Source organism: Crocodylus porosus, unplaced genomic scaffold, assembly GCF_001723895.1.
Source record: "Crocodylus porosus isolate Cpor-Errol unplaced genomic scaffold, CroPor_comp1, whole genome shotgun sequence".
NCBI classification, from domain to species: domain Eukaryota; kingdom Metazoa; phylum Chordata; order Crocodylia; family Crocodylidae; genus Crocodylus; species Crocodylus porosus.
Window position 1 is genome coordinate 61,577,693 of NW_017728943.1, and position 20,356 is coordinate 61,598,048.

The following is a 20,356-nucleotide window of genomic DNA, read 5'->3' on the forward strand; positions in this document are numbered from 1 at the left end:
ACCACTGACTGACTCAGATGGGGGCGACACTTAACCAACTTCACCATGCAAGTTAAAGTAATCTGCAATTCAAACACAACACCATTCCAACATCATGCATTGGTAACTAAAAAAAAAAAAAAAAAAAAAAAAAAAAAAAATGGAGAAAATGACGACGTTCTGACTAACAACTGCAAAGCTAATGGAAAGCATGTGGCATTTAGAGAACTGTGAAATATAAACTTTCCCAAACTGCTAAAATTGCCTTGCAGCACAATCAATCTGAAGACATGCACAAGGATAATTTTTCATCTCTGATAGTCTTCTCTGTCTTCTCTTAACCTTCTTTGATAGATTAGTCTTTAAGTTAGTGTTATAAAATTATCTGCCTGGTAAGAGCAGATAAGACTGTAATTAGGCAGGACAATAAGCCTCAAGCCAGACATTAAAGTGTAAAGCACACCAAAAATGTAATCACCCCATAAATTGTAAGATGCTACATATGCAAGCAAATTATGGCACAATGAAAAGGCAAACCAGCTACAGATGTTATATATGAAACATCTTTTGTCCCTGGATGCATCACATATTAATCCGCATGTGTGGCATGTTAAAAATGACTGGTGCAGCCATACATCAGGCTGCAGTGCTTGATTTCATTGGTGCTGGGTAGGAGGAGCCAGTCAGCTCCCCCAGCTCAGAAAGTTTAAACCTGTACAGTCTGGAAGCCCTGTATACACAGCACAGTGCACAAGCTGACAGGTTCCAGGGGGAGCTGATGTTCTCTCCTCACATCTGGGGCATTTAACCCATGCACCAGGCAACCAATGCCCATGTATACAGGTAGGTCTAGAAAGCCTGGCACCTGTAAACCCACAAGTAGGATAGCCCTGCTTCCGCTGCCCCACACACAGATTTAAACCTGCTGAACTGGAAAAGCCAATCAAGCTTCCCCCACCTGACACATGTAAACCCATATGCCAAGCAGCCCAAGCAGGCATAAAGCTGCCGAGCTGGGGAAGACCATCAGCTTTTCCTGCTTTGTACTTCTAAGCTCAAGTCTGTAAACCCATGCTCAGCACCCGTGAACCCTATATGGATTTAAACTTGTTGGTATGTCCTGATGCCACCTCTATGTGCTACCACTCACTTGATCAGTATCTGACAAATTTAATCTAGGATCTCACAGCACCATTAAATTAATGTCTGCCAACAGCCTAAGGTAATACTGCATAGGAATTATGTAATTGTTACACCATCACTCAAATCTGGTGCCCTGTGAAATTCCACTGAACTAAAGATCCCTGTGGCTCTCCTGTCATTTTTTTAAAAATATCTGGGCTATCACTGTCTCTCTACTACAAATGTGTAGATATGTGGGTACTCCCTTCCAAAGGCCATTCATTTTACACTTGAGCTGAAAGCAGTCATGCTACGGGAGGGACGATTTCTCTGCCTTTCTGGTTTCAAACATGCTCGAGATTACTGTCACAGGAGCAAAACACTGAGAAATTTTGCTCTCCTCAGTCACAGTGCTCTTTGTCTTCGCTACAGTAGCTATCATTTATTTTGTGCATAATATAGAACTGAGATTTACAACAATACCACTGAGAGACAATAATGTATGTATGTACATATATGTGTGTGAGCATGTGGTTGGTTTTTTTGTTTTGTTTTTTACCTTTAACGTTGCTTGTGCTCCTGGACTCCCATCTTGGCTACAGAGAACAAGAAGAGACTCGAGACCAAAAACTGCATCTTGCTCCAAAGCCAGAAGATCTAAGAGAAAGGAATGAAGTTCAAAACTGAACGTGTTTCTAAACATGACAGTAAATCCTATTATTCCTTTTCCAAGATAGTTCTTCAGTAAAGGCTGCCAATCATAAGGTTAGGATGTGCACAAACTTGGGCCACAGTAAGGCTACTGGAGGTGATGTCACTCATTTATAGCAGCAGATCTCCAGAGTGAAGAGCAATGTACTGACCTAACAGCAGCATTTCCTAAACTGTGGGGTGCCTCCCATGAGAGGGAGGGGTTTGTGCTGTGAACCGTACAGCATCCCCAACACATGCTTCTGCCAGCAACACTACTTTCCTCTTCTGCCCCCACACTGCAGCCATCACTGCCAAGTGCCAAAACTTTTGATTGTTGTTGGCAGGAGGGTCTCTAGTAGGGGGTCACAATAGTGCCTAATTTTATTATGATGGGGTGCAAATCCACCAGGTTTGAGAAGCATAGCCCTACAGTAATGCCAGAGGGCAAGACCAGGGTCCACTTAAGCAGAAGTCTTTTGGGAAGGGGAGGTGGGGATGGTACGGTTTAAAAACAGTGGTTCTCAACACTTCCAGACTCAAGGCACCCCTTGTTGGATTCAAGGCATCCCTTACAAATGCCAACTCTTAGTTTTCACTCATTCTTCGACTACAAAAAAATATGACAGAGCATTTTTCTCTTCCAAAGAGCTCAGAAAGATAACAACACATTAGAATGTTTTTAATACTATGGATTCCTATTTGCTATCCCTGGATTTATCACATGAATCATGTTTACACACCCAACTGTACTAAAATTGTAAAGCACTGTGTGGCATCCTTGAAATCAAGGCACCCTGGTTGAGAATCACTGGTTTAAAAGAAGGAAAAAGGTAACACCATTTCAGAAAAGTGTCATTTTTTTAATCCCAGGTTACAATTATTCTCTACAGCTCTGAAATCCTGTATTCTCCTGAGGCAATTGTTCTCAAACTCCTTAGATTCAGGGCATCCCTCCATAACCTTTTTTTATATACATGTTTACTGACAGCACTCCAGATAAAAAAAACACTGCATCAGCTTACCTCAGTGCTTCTCAACTGGGATATTGCTACAGCCACTGTCACCACCAGCTGGAACAGTCAGAGTGTCTCCTGCACAGCCATATCAGAAAGTGACTACAGCACAAGCACCTGCTCCCTGCCTGCATTTACGGTTATTGGATAAACAGGCAGGAGCACCCACTATTGCCACAACCCAGAAAAAGAAGCATACAGAACAGTTCCACCTTCCCTACACACCTGTTTCTAGGAGATACCATGCAGAGTTGGATCAGGAAGGGCTGCAGCAAGAACCCTTCTTGATCTAGATGTGCACAAGGCATATGGGGCAGTTCTACCTTGCCACCACAGCAGTGGTGCTTACACCACAGTATCACAAATGAGAACCAGTGTTTTAGGAGCTGAACAACTACAAGCAGCCTTGCTGTAGAGGAGCAAATCCCCTGGGAAGTCAGAGCTGGAACAAAGAACTGGCCAATCTGAAACAAGAGGAAGTGCATAAACCCAATTACTCACATTTCTCACACTTCTTATGTACCTTTTTCCTGGCAAGAGGCAGATATATTAGTCAGAATTCTTACTCCATGAGCTGCAATACCACAGTTGTTATGATAACAGCACTCCTGAGCCAACTTTACTAAATCAGAAGTTCTTCCAGTTGTAGAAGTTCCTAATTAAATAGAAGACAAAAATTATGACAGTTCATATTCCATAATTACTTCACAAGATCACTTCCATATTTTTAAGTGAAGTTCTACAGATAGCCTTTAAACCTGAAGGTTGACTGCTAATGTTTTATGATCTAGATGCACAGCATGTGCAAAGTCATAAAACAACTAACTATTTGGGTTTATTACTGCATGAGAAAAAAAAAAAACTATTTTCAGTCAGTGATTAAGAGTTTATTCTTCCTCTATCTCTATAGCCTTTTTGGTAGGACTCATGGTAACCCAGACAATTTAGCTTTAGAAAGAAGCAATAAAAACATTGGCAACATTTTTAAACAGTTTTTTTTAATATTTAAAGCAGTTAGTACAATATTAAATACTTCTAGTACATGCTTAGACATTAGGACTGCCTACAGAAAAAAAAAAAATTAAAAAACAGCACTTTACTTTCAGCTCAGCACACCCCCACACCAAATGCAGCACATCACCAGAAGAGGAACTGCGTCAGTCTGACCTGGCTTGCCCAGCATCTGTATAGCTCATGCACTTCTGTGGGCTTTTTGGCACTTTTATCTAATAGCTCATTCAATTAATCAGCTATTAGATAAAAACGCCAAAAAGTCCCGCTGAAGCACGCGAGCTATACAGACACTGGGGATTTGGGTCAAACTGATGCGATTCCTCTTCTGGTAAAACGCTGTTTGCTCCCCCACCCCCTCAACATCACATATATCAGCGCCCTAGGTTTTTAAGGACATGCATGCATATCATTTCCACACAACTGTTCACTGGCTTAAATCTCTCTTGGGCAATGCAACAATCCCAGCCTCATGCCAATAAAGTCTTTACAACATAATTCCATACATCCATTCCCTCTTTCAGCTTCGTTTAAATATATGCAATTTTAATCCCATGACTTCAACATAACGGGGATGGGAACCCCATGACAGGAGTGCAACAAATGGCAGGGATAGCCTCTATGTGACAAGTGGTAAATCAGGGAGAGGACAGGCAGCACAACAAACAGATAAGGCAGGAAGCAGAAAGCAGAGCAGGGGAAGGAGATAAGCATGGCATTTCAGGGAGCTAACCTGCAGCACAGCTACCAAAAAGGTTGGTACCCACTGCCTTAAAATGTTATTTAATCTTCTCAATCCAAACAGGCCAGGCAAATATTAAGATCCCCATTTTAGGAAAAAAACCTGGAGGCACATGGATTAATGTGCCCAGGTCATGGAACAAAGCCAGGAAAAGAATGTCAGAGACACTTTTTCTATTCACTGGACTACATTTCCATCCCAATTTCATAGCATATTTTTAATTTATAAAAATGAATGCAATCTGCTTTCAACTAGCTGCAGCAGCCCTTACCTGAGCTTAGGACCATTCCCACAGCTGCTGCCTGCACTCCAGACCCCCAACCACCTCTGCATCCTTCCATGTTCCCCTTGCAGCCCCTTCCCCACTTCTCCTCCCCCGACCCATGCATCCTCTGCCCTCCTGCCTGGCCCTCTCCCTCCCCACTTACCTCCGCTCCACACCAGCAGGCTTTGTGCATGCTATGGCATTGATCACTCAGCATAACCCTAGTCCAGCCCCACAGTAGCAGTGCCAAACTCACATGGCTCCTATCGGGGCTGGGGCTGTGCCCAGTGTTCCAGGCTAGAACAAGGAGTCTGCTGTGGCTGAGAGGAGGGGCAGATAGCAGACGGCAAGTTCCTTAACCTACCTACACCATCTACCCCTCTGCAGCACTTGGGGGATGAGGATGAACAACTTCTCTTTAATTAGGTTCTATATGCAGACAATTAGAGCAAATGTACGTTTTCCACTTACAGAATCTAATTATTGCAGGGATGTCTTACATTCAAGTAAATACTGTACTTTAGAATCATTTAAGAACGTGTCATAATAGTTTTAAAAAGAACTGAATAGCAATACTCAGACAAATCCATGCAAAAAGTGCTAAAAGTTAGCTAGTGTATCCTATATACTCTTCTTACCTGAGGCATTGCTGAAGTACTGCTTGATGGCAATGGTCCCTGACAGCGTGGAAAGAACAGATAACATGCCCAGTTTCAAACTGTCATACGGAGTTTGAAGAGCACATTCACAGAGTGTCTAAAAAAATAAAGGAAAAAAACCCTCAAACTAGTTATAAACATTTACCTTCATGTTTATATTGTGTTAAATTTTATTTCTGTGGTAAAATGATCTCTAAGTCACTAATGACCCAATTCAGACCTCAAATTATTTCCTCACTGGTCACTGTCTTGAAGCAACAGTTTTAACAGACCAGTTAAGAATTTTTGTTCTCTGAGTGACACTGCATTTCACAAACTATCATACAAATCCACAATATGCATTACATTTATTACTTTTTCACTTGAGGTTTTTCATCGCTAACAAAATTCTGCATAATTTGCAGACAAAGTTATCCACTAATGTAAGCATTTGGCTTACAATCTCTCCGTTTCAAAAACAAAGTTCTCCAAATAGAAGTATTTCAACATGTAACCTCCAGCACAACACTTTGAAGATTTTTTCCTTAAGCAAACAAGAAAATGAATGGGGGGGGGGGGGAAGGAAAAAGAGTTCAGGCTTTTGATAACCAAAAAAATTCACAACATTTATTTTTATTTGTGTTATTGCAATTTTGTCTGGGACACCTCACTAGTGAGAGTCAACAATCCTAGGAGAGGCCTGCACTCCTCCATTGAAGAGAACGTATTTTATAAACATCATGACTACCAATGTTTAAAGAAGTTCATGGCAAACAGATCTTGCTATATTAGAGACCTCTAGAACTATATGTCCTCATAAACCTCTGTGGGCTCACCCATGCCTGGAGGGCCGAGATACTTTGAGAAATTCTATAAAGTTAATATTGCAATCAGCTTCCACCTACTTTGGCCATACAGCCACTGCTATGCCAGATTTCAGAGCACCACAGGTACTGATTGTTTGAAAAACTTGTTCTCTATTGTGACAAAAGCAACAAAATAACTTATACTTAATTATTCTGGGTTCTTGGTGTGGAGTTTTTTTATTTGTTTTTGGATGCTGGTGTTCCAAATTTCTCTCTCCAAGGACAACTTTACAACACTAAAATTAAACAGCCATTTCATAAAGTAATTTAACACTTGTGTTTAGTAAGCTCTATCCTAATTGCAGGCTTTCAGTGAATGAGTTCTCAAGAATGCTAAAAATCATCAATGCAGACACCAAATGACAAATCTATAGGGAAATGTATAAACTTGAACCACAGAAGAATCTCTCCCCACCCCGAGAAGAGCTAAAGAAATAATTATTATTGCATTAATGACCTTATAAGCTAACTGATTAGTATTACTCACATTATAAAATATAAGATTCAATTTTGTCTAGCAGAACACTCCCTCACATTTTTCATTCACCAGCAACATTTTTTTTTTTTTTATTGCATTTGGGGAACATTCTCTCTCATAATGCCAAAAGGTATAAGTTAGTTATGGACTTCAATAGCACCAGTGTGCAAGATAGGTTAGCAATCCTGGTGACAAGAACACAAGCTGCAAGAGTTTTCAAACTCAGAAACAATTATAACTGAAGAATCCCAGCAAAGAAAAAAAAAAACCCAAGAGGAATTAGCCGAATTTAAAATGTTTACTTCAAATCTTAAAACACAGTCTGGAACTGGTTATTTCTTGCCCGTATTGTCATTTGTACAATGCATATTTAAAGAAACAACAAGCTTTGCTATGAACACTTTGGGGCAAACCCAACCGTCAGTGAAGTGTGTAAGAATTTTTCTATGGATTTCACATAAGTACCAGTTCAGGCTCTCCTACTATATTAACCTAAGAGTCATACTGTGCAAGTGTTTCACATTGTACTCAGCCACTGCATTACGCTGGATTTCATAAATGCCCAGTGTAACATTCTGACCAGCCAGGAATTTCCCAGTTCATTAAAAATAAGAAGTTCCTAGGCTAGAGACAAAAGTTAAATATGAACCAGTTTAAGCTGTCAGAAACTACTTTAAACCTGTAAAGGAGCAGAAGTTCAGTGCTTAGGAACTGCTTTCAAAATGACCAAAACTGGTTTAAGATAAACCTGGTTGACTGTAGTATCAAACTTAACTGGGCTGGCAGGGAGCACCGGGCCAGGAGATAGCCCTCTCCTGTCCAGGGTTGGGACACTGCTTCCAGCCCCCAAAGGTCTGCCTGCTGCCAAGGCACAGACAATGTTCCCTTGCCCTGCAAAATGGAGCTCCCAAACCTGGCTCCCTCAGGGGCTTGGAAAGAGCTGCAGGTAGGAACACGTCCCAGACCACTGCCCCAATCCACTGGTAGAGCAGGTGTTCCCCAGCCTGTTCCCCACCCATTTCCATGATCACAAAGCTGAGTGGGGAACAAGGTCCCCAGCCCCTGCCAGCAGGGAGCTTCCAGTGCTGGCCCCAGTTGCAGAACTTGGGTGGGAGATGAGGATCTCCCAGCACCATCACGACGCTCAAGCTGGGAGATAAGGATCTCCCAGTCCTTGCTCCCCAATGTTGGAGGGGTGGAGGGCATGGAAGGGCTTGGAGCTCCCCACTGCCAAAGCAGGGAGACATAGTCCCCACCCAGGCTCTAGTGGTGGGGCCTCTGGAAATGCTGGTTCTTAGCTTTTGCCTTTTTTTCTGACCATGGAAAAATAAAGAAATTCTGCTGCTGCAAAGAACTTAGAAAGACCACAGCAGGTCAGAATGTTTTTGAACCTATGGATTCCTATTTGGGTTTATCTTGAGAATTGTGTAGATATTTGCATACTGAACAATATTAACATTGTACAGCACCATTAAAAGGATCTCGCAACATCCTGGTTAAGAATTACTGCTCTATATCAGTTTCTACCAAGGACAGTTACAACAGGGAAAGGGAAACAATTACAACAATTTTCTTGAACTGTACAATTACAACAATTTTCTTGGACTGAACTGTACCAAGTTTTGACTTTATCCCTAGATTATGCTATATCCCTACAAGTCAAAAGTTTAATGCAAACACCATTCAAGACTACAGCAAAGTCATATGGCCAGTGCAGATGAGGCCTCACTTCAGAGCCCGCAAACTGGGATTTGAGGATAACACGTTAAGGTTAGACTGAGTAAAAAGTATTAGGCTGGACCCGATATTCCAAGGTCCCTTTCAGCCCTAGTGTCTATGAAATTATTTGCTTGATTACATGCTCTGGCAAGGCTCACAGCAAACTTCTCTAACCAACCCTGCAAGGGAACATTTACAAATTGGTCTTGCAGTAATAAATATCTAGTTCAGCTGCATACTCTACTGCCTCAGATAATGAATTTACTTTTCTTCTCAGACTGAACAGTCATTTCCCATTATAAACATGCCTATTTCCTGCCAAGTTCCTTCACTGTAACCATTTGCAAATACAGACTAGCAGCTGTGCTACAGAATAGCTTTGTTTAGAAAGGAATTTAGGAAAAGGGCACACGCAAAACCACATCTCAGAACTTACTTAAAAATAGCCTATAGAAATTTTATAATTAAAAATGTTAAAGACGTGCAAACCTGCATGTTCTCCCTGCTCCATGTATGTGGAGTTTTGTTTGCCAAAAACTTTAGATCCTGAATAGCAAGTCTCTTCACAGCCTTCCTGGGGTCATTCTTTAAATACTGCAACAAAAGCTGAATCTGTAACAAGAAAGTGATATTTTTTTTTTTTTTTAGGTAAAACCCTACAAGCTTCTCATAAAAACAAATAAAAGCAGTGGTCATATGAGGTTTCCTTTTTAATAGGAGCTCACCAAAGAACTATATATGCATCTTCATCAAAAACTTTCAAAACTGTTCAAAGCCTAGATGGCACCCCCACTACAAGATTTTCATTATCTGGGAGAACACTCCAAATATTGCCATTAAAACAAAGAATATAATGTATTTTTGGTTGTTCTTTTAGGATTCCAGTTACCCAGCCTGTCAAATGGAACTTGTGCAGTGCACAGAAGTTACCCAAACCAGGTATGTAACCTCAGACAAATTTATTCCATTAGCCTAAGAGCTGACACTGGTAAACACCGTGATCTTGCATCCCAGATAGGCTCAGGACAGATCAAGAGATTTTCATGACTATTACTACACAAGGCTGAATGAACTAAATCTCATATTTAACTTAGGTATGGATTTAGCATGACCCACCATGTCTGAGCCTGTAAAGTACATTACATAGACATAAAAGATCATATTCCCTACCAAACTAAGGAGCACTACTGTACCATGGCTTGACTTGATATTTTTAAACTGACAAGAAATTCAAGTTCTATTAAGATGCTTTATAAATATGTGAATATTTAAATTTACAGTATACAGCTGAACTTGTGGGGATTTCCCTGCCGCTGAAAGAAAGGGATAACATAAGGGGTCAAGAGTGCCTTCAGAGGCTTGGATGTAAGAAGCAGAGTAAGGTTTGCAAGAGAAGCAAGGATGCTCCACTCTACAGGCTCATATCCAAGAGGAGCAAGTTATGTATGAAGTGTCGTCTTCCCAGATTGGGAGGGGAAGTATTAAGGGAAGTCCAGAGATCAAAGTGGATGAGAACAGTGGCAGTTCTACATAGCATGGGCACTATGATGTAACCATCTGTCCATCAGAAAACTGAATTTTTCAGATTCGATTTGGGGTTTTTGTTTATTTACTTTCAAGACATTCAAAAAGTACCTGTTTGGGAATGTCAACCAAGGAGGAAGCAGCAAGTAAGGTAAAGGTGTGTAGTGTAACAATGACCATCTTGGTAGAAGGATAGGATGTCACCAGCTGTTGTAGAAGCTGGCGGGAGCTGGAAGCTAGGCTAGCATCATGGTGCATGTGCTGTAGTATGGGGATCAACTTCAACTTCAAATCCACTGGAGTTGCCAAACCTATCGCATATAAAGATGATATAGTTAGCTGACAGTAATCACCTTTACTTGATATCGTGAACTTTTCAAAAACAAGATAAGCCCTAGCAATGCTTAGAACATAAATATGCCCAAAGTCTAATTCACCATGAAGTACTTTGGAAAGTGCTTTGAATATTTACATTTGGAATGACATCAAAACAGCAGTTACGAGGCAACCCAAGACCACTTGATGGTTCACTTCCTCTCAAACAAATCAGGCATTTCAGTGGAGTATAGGGATGAGCAAGCAAAGAATTCTTACATTTAAACATGAGAAGGAGCAATATTAAGAAACATTAAAGCTATTCCTGTTTACTTAAGCATTTGATTCATAGACATACCTTGAATCATTTCACTAATTTTGTTACATATTCCTCCAGCAAAATCCCTGTGAAGAAACAGAAAAGGTTAGGTTTAGTTTGTGTAAGACAAAACCTAACAGGTTTGCCAACTGTTGCAGTTACAATTTAATGGTCAAAGAAACCAGGAGAGTGAGACTAAAAAAAACCTCCAACAACTAAAAAGTATAAACTTCAAGATTTAAGGTTATACAGAAATCCAGAAAAAGAAGAAACCCAACACATATTATAACTTAGCAAAACCCCCCAATAATACTAGAGTTAGTCACCTTTCACCTAGCTAGTTTGAGTGCGTCTGGAAGTACAATGTGTACAGGTATACAAATATAAGAGTCAGACCCACGGTCAGCATCCTACAGAGCCTCATGGCCCAATCTAGTCTGTGAAGAGGCTGGATCTGGCCCCAAAAGGTCCAGACAATGAGGCAGCATAAAGCTGCACCAAGCAGCCAGTTCCCACTGCGGCATCCTCCTCAGAAGCCCTCCCTGCTGCTGCTCTGTGCCTGTTGCTAAGAGGCTGGGTATCTGCAGTGAGGATAAGCATAGGCAGCTTGAGCTCCTGGGGAGATTAGGGCAGGGGTGGAGGAGAAGAGAATGAGACGGGGGATGGGACCATCATTTACAGCAAAATGAGGCTGACACCTGCCTGAGCCAGCTTGATACCAGTACAATGAGGTATATGGATCTTGCAATACAGAAAGGTCTCAAGAGCAAAATGAGCACCAAGTAATTTTCTCAAAAAATTACAATAAATGTATATAGACCAGAGAAACAGAAGAGTCTCAGTGCCGATTCAGTCATATGCCTCCCACTGTTTTTGGCATATGCCTTTTTGCCATTCCTTGTGAGAGACTGCTATTAAAAAGGCAAACAACATAAAATCACAATGAAACACTCCTACTGTTAAATAAATACGTTACTTATGCTACAATTTATATTGTATTATTGAAGAGCTATTCACAGAGATTGTAACTTTGAGAGCAGGACTATCCCTGGAGGGAGTCTAAATCACCTCATTCCCGAAGTAAGTCTAGTCCCGTTTTGGTGCATAAATAAGCTATTTTACAGGTAAGTTAAGAACGTTGAAGGTGAGTATTCATGTTTGAGTTCTGATCGATAACCTAAACAATTTATAGATAAAGGTGTGTAATCTTAACCAAACAACCTCCTGAAATCAAAGAAAGTAAATCAGTTATTTAAAAGAAATCAAAAAAGCTGGCTTGAGAGAGAAATTTATGCATACCAAGACTCAAATCCCATTATCTGCCTCTGACTACCAAGGTTAGATTGTTTCCTTTCCAGGAATACATGGTTTAAGCATAGTGATGTTTTACAGAAGCTGCTATTAAGTTGCAGCAGTATATTTCAATAGCCTTCTAAAATCTTTAAAAGGAAAATTCAAATCTAATTCATTGGCAGTGCTTTCACAAATTTCACCTCAGAATGCTGAAGAAATAGTGATGAACTGGAAAGCAGTTTGCTTATCAATGCTGCTCTGTGGTCTGCTTTGTTCTATCAGATTGCTTTTATTCATATAACAGCATGAACTGAGGTAAATGCCATCAAATTGAGGGAAAAAAGCAAATCACTTATTTGCTGCTCCATTTAAAGAGGCTTTATATTCTTCTTTTCATAATCTTACTAGAAGAGGGACACACACCTCTTTTGGAACACTGAAAATTTCACTGCTTTCATCTAATTTCAGACAATGAATAGGTCACCTGGTACTATTCCACATGAAGCACCATCCCAATCCATCTTGCTCTTGAGGCAGAAATTATCAGTCATTTACAAAGTTGGGGCTATACATTTAATTTCATCACTGTTTCACTAGAGTTGAAGTTCTACTTTAAATGGTCTAACCACCATACATAAAAAAGTTCAGTTGCCAAGATAGACTCTTTTTTTTTTTTTTTTTTTAAATACAGCTCTAAAGTGTCTTTAGATGTAACTACCCAATTAAGGCACAGCTTTTTGCTAACTTTCTTTGGAAAAGTAGTTCATCTTTCAGCGTTCAGTAAGGAAACTGCATAAGCACTGCCAGATAGCTAACTTCCCAATTATTAGCAAGATTTTACACCCACATGACTTCTTATATTAGTATAGCATCAAATGACCTTGGCCCTACGTATGTGTATAGCATCTATTCACTTAAAGATATTAAGAAAGTAAATTAGGTTTGTAAAGAGGATTACTTGCACACAACAAGTAGTAACTCAAGCACTTAAGGCAGTGGTTCTGGACTGGTTCAGCACTGATAGCAGCACTCAAATGTCTCATGGGCCACACAGCCTTCAGGGCCTTCCTCAGCTTTGTCATACATGTCTGCTTCCCTTCTGCAGACTCAAATGAATACCCTACCCCACTGACTCCCCATTGCGCCCAGACAGCACCCATTCTGCCCCTACTAGTACCCTGCTCTGCCCACTCTCCGAAGGTCTAGAACGGTCCCATTTTGTTCCACTCCCCCTTTAAGCCCAGGTAGCCCCAGTTCTACTTGTATGCATGCATGCCCACTCACTCATGTGAATCAGAGATGCTTACAATCCTGTCAATTCTCCCTCTGGGACAGAGCTCTTCCAAGGCCATAAGGCCCAAGGCACAAGGCTATCCTGCCAAGCAGTCTAAAGGCCACAGATACTAGCCAAATGGGTTGCAAACCCTTCAAAGACTTTCACCTTCAAATTAGAAAGTAAGTATAGAAATACAAACGGTCTGCTGATAAAAATTTCATCAATCCTAAACATTTTTCTTAGCACTACCAGAACGCCTGTGGGGCTTTCAGGGTTGTTGGTTGTAGGGCTTTTAAAAACTTCCTTTTTTTCTGTAATGGGAGGGAAAAGAAGAGACCTACTTTGATGGTTCTTTAGAGCACATTTTTTACAGATGTCTGTTGCCTGAAACAACTCAGCTACATACCAGGCTTCTGCCTCATAGCAGAAGGCCAAGATTAGACAACTTTGGTGGCCTTTTTGATTAAATGGGACTTAGATTTAAATCTGTCATTTGCAGTATATTGACAATTCCTATTAAAGACTTGATACAAATGACGACAAACACAGCAAATACACATCTTCCAAAAGACACTTACATGAAAATTATTCTGGAAGGTAAGATGCATTTTAGAATCTGAAAATATACAGATTTTGTATTACAGGGGCTCTTTCCCTCTGACATTTAGGAGGCCCATCACTATCTTAATGCAAGGAAAAATTCCTTCAGAGCCTTTTTGATCTGAGCCATTCAAATAATTTTAATAAGCAAGTGGAAACTTGGTTATTTCTTCAAGCATTCTACATAGAAATAAATCTGAGTTTAATTTCCTGTAAAAGTGCAGTAAATTAGTCATCACTTAACATCTTAAACAAATACATAACCTTTTTGCACTGATGGAAGTTATCCCCTATATGTCACACTGATTATATTAAAAGAATATTTTAGTAAGACTGAAACAAATTAACCTGCCCACAAGTGCTCTCCTGCAGGGCACTTTATTTTAAATTTAAATGTCCCAAAGGATCAGAGTTAACACAACTGCAAATTCCCTGCAATATTCATGCTCCTTCTCTAATGACTTCTCTAGATGTACTGCTCCACAGATAGCATGGCAAGTACTATAGAAGGAGATAGTACTTAGAGAAAAACAATAAGAAGTCCTACTATGTCAATGGCACTTTTATAAAAGACTTTCTGCTTACTTGGACTGTGCAGAAAAGTTAGCAGCAGCAAATATGGCAGCTTCAACTTCCACATTGTCATGGGAATCCAAGCTCTGGCGAATACTGTGATGTGCATTCTTCCTTTCTGGAATGATGGACGCCATGCTTCCCAACATCCTACAAAAATAAGTCACAGCAACATCAGTAAGCAGCTAATTCAATGTTGAAATAAACATGAACCAAAGTTAACATCAGTTATAAAAATAATAATTGGTTCTGCAGCAGTATCTTTGGTAAGCATCTAGCTTACAAGATATCTTGCCAAAAGCTGTTTTTGACTAGACTGAAAATATCTGTGCTTCTCCTCTTTCTGCAAGGATATGCAGACATCCCTAACAAGTCGGGAATATAGTCAGAATATGTACTGACAAAGCATTTGTTAAGTAACCCTTTACAGAGGTTCAACTACAGTTGCAAAAAAAATCTCAGAGAAGACAGCAGTGTTAACACCACACATTTTCCATTAAGGTGAAGTTGCTCACATTCAGCAGAACATCCAACCTGGTCTAGGAAGGTACAATTCATAGCACTCTACAACGTTTTGTTTTATAAAGATTTTGATTGTGCATTTTAAATGGGGTTTCCTGGCAATGAAGAGATTGCTTTTCACATACAAACAAAGTTCACTTAATGTGGAGGAATGTTCTTAAGTTTAAATATCATGGAACAAAGTTTCAAGGGCAGTGGTAAGTGAACAATCTCATGGGGGCAACAACAACAGGAATTAACCTTCCCCCCCAAAATAAAGTATAAAAGCAGAAATTATTACAGGTCTAGCCCAGGAAGCAGTGTGGCTGTATTAGAAGTATGCAAACCATTTTGATCTCAGTGTATCAAATGGGAATGCATGCTATTAACATAAGAAAATTATATGCTCAAGAGGCAGAACACACAAGTTAAGGTTCTTGTCGCACACTTAAGTACCTGAAGTTGCAGGCACAAGATTCAAATCTGACTTAAGATACATCGTACAATTCTCACCATCCCAAATAAATTTATAATACTCCTCTCCATCGCAAATACCATATTTATTTGACTCTAATTTAATCCTGAATTTAAGACAACACCCCCAAAAAATAAAATACTATGCACAGAAAAATTCTTATTGGAGGGTCATCTTTAATTCATTCCCATGACTGCTGCAGGGGTGGGGGGAAGCAGCAAGGACAGCTGATGTGAGAAGTCAAAGTTTGCCTCCAGCTTCTGCCTGCCCTCCTGCTACCTCTGCCTGCCCCTCCCCACAGCTTCTGCTCTCCCTGCCCCTCCCCACTGCCTTACTCCAAGCCAGCAAGTTACACCTTTGTTCTACCTGAGCAGCCCCAGCCCAGCCTCTGTTATAGCCTTGCTGTGTGCAGCTAGTGCCACTGCTGTGGGGCACGGCTGGGGCCATGCTCTGTTCACCAGGCTGCAGTTTGAATGGAGCTCGTTGACAGGGAGCATGGGTAAGGGAGAAGGGGGAGGAAAGAGCGGCACGTAAGGGAACAAAGGCTGCATGGGGATAATGTCAGGGTGCAGAGGTGGCGGGAGGGAAGGCAGGCAACAGCTGTGGCCAGAATCCCAACCATGGGTAAGGGCTGGAACCTGAGGCACAGCAGCTACCTGCACCCCATCTCCATCCTCGTACTTGATTTTAAGATGAGAAGCTCCCCCCACATTAAATGAGGGGGAAAACTTCATCGTAGAATCAAGTACAGCATCTCTTTTTTTCTACCCCTTAAAAACATAAAAAGCTGTCTTCAATCATGTATTTGATTTTGGACAAATGAAAACTTTCCACTTTTCCTACTTGTCGCTGCAGACTTATCTTATACAAGTTTATAGCAAATCCAAAGAACTGATATTCTGTGTAGCCACCACATAAATCCTTGTGATAAGCAAAATAAAATTAAAAAATGTACCGAAGTGTGATGGCCCGCGCAACTGGATCATTGCTATGAATTACAGAAAACACTCTTTTCACAAACTCATCCACATTCAGGATCTTCTCCAAGTGCTTCTCGCTCTGCTGTGTAACTTTCAACACACACAGCCTCAGGAAGTTGTTTCTGTTAGTATAAAGAAATCAGTATTTATAAATTTACAAGTAGGTTGCAAACCAACATAACAATTACAAGTTTTCAATGAATAAGCTATAAAAGATCATTTGAAAACCTCTCAAGTTTCTACTTTGTGCTATGATTAGTGTACTTTGGGGCCCAGTTCTTCCCATACTGAGGCTAACAGGTCTTGACAATTGATTATGTTGCAAATCACAGTAAAGAGATCCAAGTCTAAAGGACCTATGTTTACAGTTTATACATATGCTTACGGACCAGACCCTGCAGCTGCTCCATATCCAGAACAATACCATTAACCTTAACATTAGGGATCCAGGTTTTATGCTTCCCACAGAAAAACAGAGAAAACCACAGATTTCCTGGTTTTATTAGTGAAAACCCAGATTTTCTCTTTTAGAAGAGAAAGCTACAGATTTCCCCCTTTGCAAAGAGCTCTGCAGGCAGGGGGGGCAGGGGCAAGGGGAGGGGAAAGTGTAGAGCCTGCAGCTTTTAGTCAGTCACAAGGCCTAGATCAGGCTCACTTTCCTCCTGGAGCCTGTGAAGTGGTAAGTGGGGCTTGCAGGGGGCTGGTGTGGAGACTGGCTGGGGGCTGAGGAGTCAGGGAGCTGTTGGGGAAATACACAGAGTACCTGGCCAGCACCTCCTTAAACCTCCTGCAACTAGCCTTAAAGGCTGCTAGAGCCGCTTTGGTTTCACATGCCCCTGGCCGGGCACTCTGGCAGTAAGCAGGGGGATGCTGGGGAAATGTATGGAGTGCCCAGCCAAGGGCATGTGAAACCGAAACAACTCTAGCAGCCCTTAAGGGAGGCCACACATGGAGGCATCAGCTGGGAGCAGGGAGATGTGAAGCCAGCCAGGCACTGTATTGTTCTCTCTCAGGGGACAAGGGGGACCCACGCCCCCAGATCTATGCAGGGGGCAGACCACTGGCTCGAGCTTCTGTCCTGCTTCCTTCCCACGGGGCCACTGTAGCCCTGCAGGCAAGACCCAGCATGCCTGGAAACAGTGGGGCCACACTGGGTTCTCCTAGTAGCTGCTCACTCTGCGCTGTCCCAGCAATATGTCTCCTGCACATGAGGCTCCACTGAGGTGGCATGGGGCTCTGCTACTCAGAGCAGCAGCAGGCACAGGAGGCACGGCAGGGGGGTAAGGAGATCCTGGCATGGCCCTGCTGTTCCCAGCCGCACTGGGTCTTGCCTGCGGGGCTACAGCGGCCCCGCAGGAGGGAAACAGAGTAGGAGATCAAGCCCGCAGCCTGCCCCCTGCACAGATCTGGGGGTGTGGGTCCCCCTGGCCCCTCAGCAACGCTCACAGCTGCCAGGAGCCAGCACCACCCCTGCCCGAGTCAGCAGCAGGCAGGCAGCAGTAGGGGAACCAGCTCCATGCTCCTGCTGCAGCTGCCTTCTGTTGGACTAGGTCTCTGGTCCCATAGCCCTGGCAGCTCGGGGCCTTCTCCAGCACAGCAAGGAGGCAGGGGCTGTGGGCAAGGGCCAAGGGGCACAAGCAGGGCTGAGGGGCTGTTGTGGGAGCAAAGTAGGGCACCAGCAGGGCTAGGGAGGCTGTGGGGGGGAAGTGACGGGCACCAGCAGGGCCAGGGAGGGGGGATGTGCGGGGTCTATAATTTTAATCATGGATTTTGGGGGGTTTTAATCAGAATTTGCAAATTTTTAATCACAGAAAACCAGGATCCCTGCTTATAATTAGCCTCCATGCCCTGCCCCTCTCCCCCCACCCCACCTCCTGCTCTGGCTCCAGCCTCTAACCTGGCCCCACCAGGAAGGGCCACAGCTTCCCATTGATGCTGACTGCTCCAAGCCGCAGCAAAAAATAAGCTGGGGAGGGGAGGGAGGAGGCAAGCACAGGTGTGGTGGGCAAGGGCAGGCAGGGGTGCTGCAGGGGCCATCACGTGGAGAATTTTACACATGGCAGGGAGCATGAGGGGACACATGGTAGAGGTCAAGCAAGAATGGGGACAGCAGGGCAAATTAGCATAGGCAGGGCTCTGACTCCTCACACCCCACCACTATTCTTCCCGTCACAGCACTGTGGGGAGAAAAATTTAAGACAACCTTCCCCTAATCAGATTTTATATAGGGAAAATTAACACATTTATCATTTTCCATGTACATAATGGAATTATTGGGCAAGTCATCTTAAATACAATGCTGTCTGGGAGTCAGGTAAATATAGCATATACATACAGCAAGCCTTATCATAACCAGAACAATATAATGTATCTATGTACTACAACCAAACACCTCTAATTCTGTCTTCAGTGAGTATTTTGCACTTGGAAGGGCTACAGATGAGGCTGAAATTATTTACAACACAAATGGAGAACAGTCTCTTATTTCACCTTTTTGATCCTAAAGGTCTATAAACAGTGGTGTTCAAGCTCTCTGCTCCATGGGCAAGATGAATGGTGCGGGGCCAGTCCAAATCAAGCATTGGAGCAGTGCTATCTAGCTTGTGGCCTGAGGCTGAGAACTATTAGTTTGCACCAAAGCAGCACCACAACCACTGCTGATGAGGCAAATCCTCAGTAGATGAGATGGCAAAGGGATGGAATGATGAATGGCTTTCAATCCTTCACTGGCACTCCTGCCCACTGAGGGCAAAGCTGGCAGGCTCTACATACAGATCCTCTTTCAGCAGGAGAGTGGCTGCAGTAACACAAATGCAATGCCAGTGGTTTTCAAACTTACTGAAGTCATGGAAACTTTTCACATCACTTCTTCTGCCATGGGACCCCACCCCATCCCAAAGACTAACACTGATACAGAGCCAGGACATTCGCCCAGCAGCACACTGCCCACCCCCAGCTTGCTCCACTGTTATCCCCAGCCTCTTTGCAGAACCAATCGCAAGCAATGCTCCAGGGATCACAGTCTGAAAATCACAGCGACAACTGCCCTGGCCTGACATACAGTGACGAAAAAACAAGGGAGAACGTGGGGACTGGGGACTCAAAGCAACGAGGGAATCATGCCACTCACCCGACTCTGAAAACGTCGGCCAGCTTCAAAAAGGCTGAGTTAATGAGAATGGGGAAGGGGTACTTCTGAAAGAGCCGGGGGAAACGGACCACAGCTTCGCACTGCTCCCCAAGTTTGCCAGACCGGAGCCCTGTGGAGAATGAGCCACATTTAGTCTCTCTTGGAGCATCTACTGCTCAGCACTAACGAGAACAGGCCTATTTGATATGCCCTGATGTCATGGGCTTCAGCCCATCAAGCCCCCCTTAAGAAGGGAGGCCACTGGGGACATACCAACTAATTGCTTGGGCCAACAACAAAGAAAACAGGAACGGGAGCGAAGTCATACATTAACAAATAAGGCATGGGAAGGGGACACCTAACACAGCACACCCAAAGGCTGGGGGAGACCCAAGGGCCGCTACCCTCCCCCAAGCGCGCAGGCCAGACCGGACCCCGGGCGCCCTGACCATGCGGGGGACCACGCAGCCGCCCTGCCCCGCTCCGCCCCCCAGCCACAAGCGCGGACCAGGCTCCACCCCCACAGCACGGCCTCTCTCCCGCCGAGGCGGCGGTTGGGCGCCCGGGGCAGCCGCCGCACCCTTGTCCAGCTCCATGAGGGCCGAGTTAGCGTCCAGCTCCTGCTCGCCGTAACCCGCATCGGCCAGGAACGACTTGGCAGCGCCAGCAGCCATGGCTCTCCGAGTGCCACGACTTCCGGCAGTTACCACCCTCAATGTGGCACATGCGCACTCATTCCACCACTAGGGCAGTTGGGTGTAGCAGGCGGGACATGCGCGTGCGCCCTCTCCGCCAGCAGCGGTTGGGCTAGGCGGTCAGGGCATGCGCGTGCGCAGTCACACTC

The 20,356-nt window shown here is 43.2% G+C and overlaps 1 protein-coding gene across 1 annotated transcript in view; it reads right to left on the reverse strand.

Moving 5' to 3' along the window:
* Positions 1-20,207, reverse strand: part of INTS7 (integrator complex subunit 7) — a 50,077-nt gene extending 29,870 nt beyond the window's left edge. The window contains exons 1-10 of the mRNA XM_019549444.1: positions 20,093-20,207; positions 19,513-19,642; positions 16,358-16,504; positions 14,439-14,576; positions 10,724-10,770; positions 10,162-10,361; positions 9,016-9,138; positions 5,464-5,581; positions 3,331-3,462; positions 1,661-1,758 (exon numbers count right to left, since the gene is read on the reverse strand). Coding sequence (XP_019404989.1) covers positions 1,661-1,758; positions 3,331-3,462; positions 5,464-5,581; positions 9,016-9,138; positions 10,162-10,361; positions 10,724-10,770; positions 14,439-14,576; positions 16,358-16,504; positions 19,513-19,642; positions 20,093-20,186 — 1,227 coding nt within the window. The 5' untranslated portion in view covers positions 20,187-20,207. The remainder of the gene's footprint in view (positions 1-1,660; positions 1,759-3,330; positions 3,463-5,463; positions 5,582-9,015; positions 9,139-10,161; positions 10,362-10,723; positions 10,771-14,438; positions 14,577-16,357; positions 16,505-19,512; positions 19,643-20,092) is intronic.
* Positions 20,208-20,356: the final 149 nt, after the last annotated feature.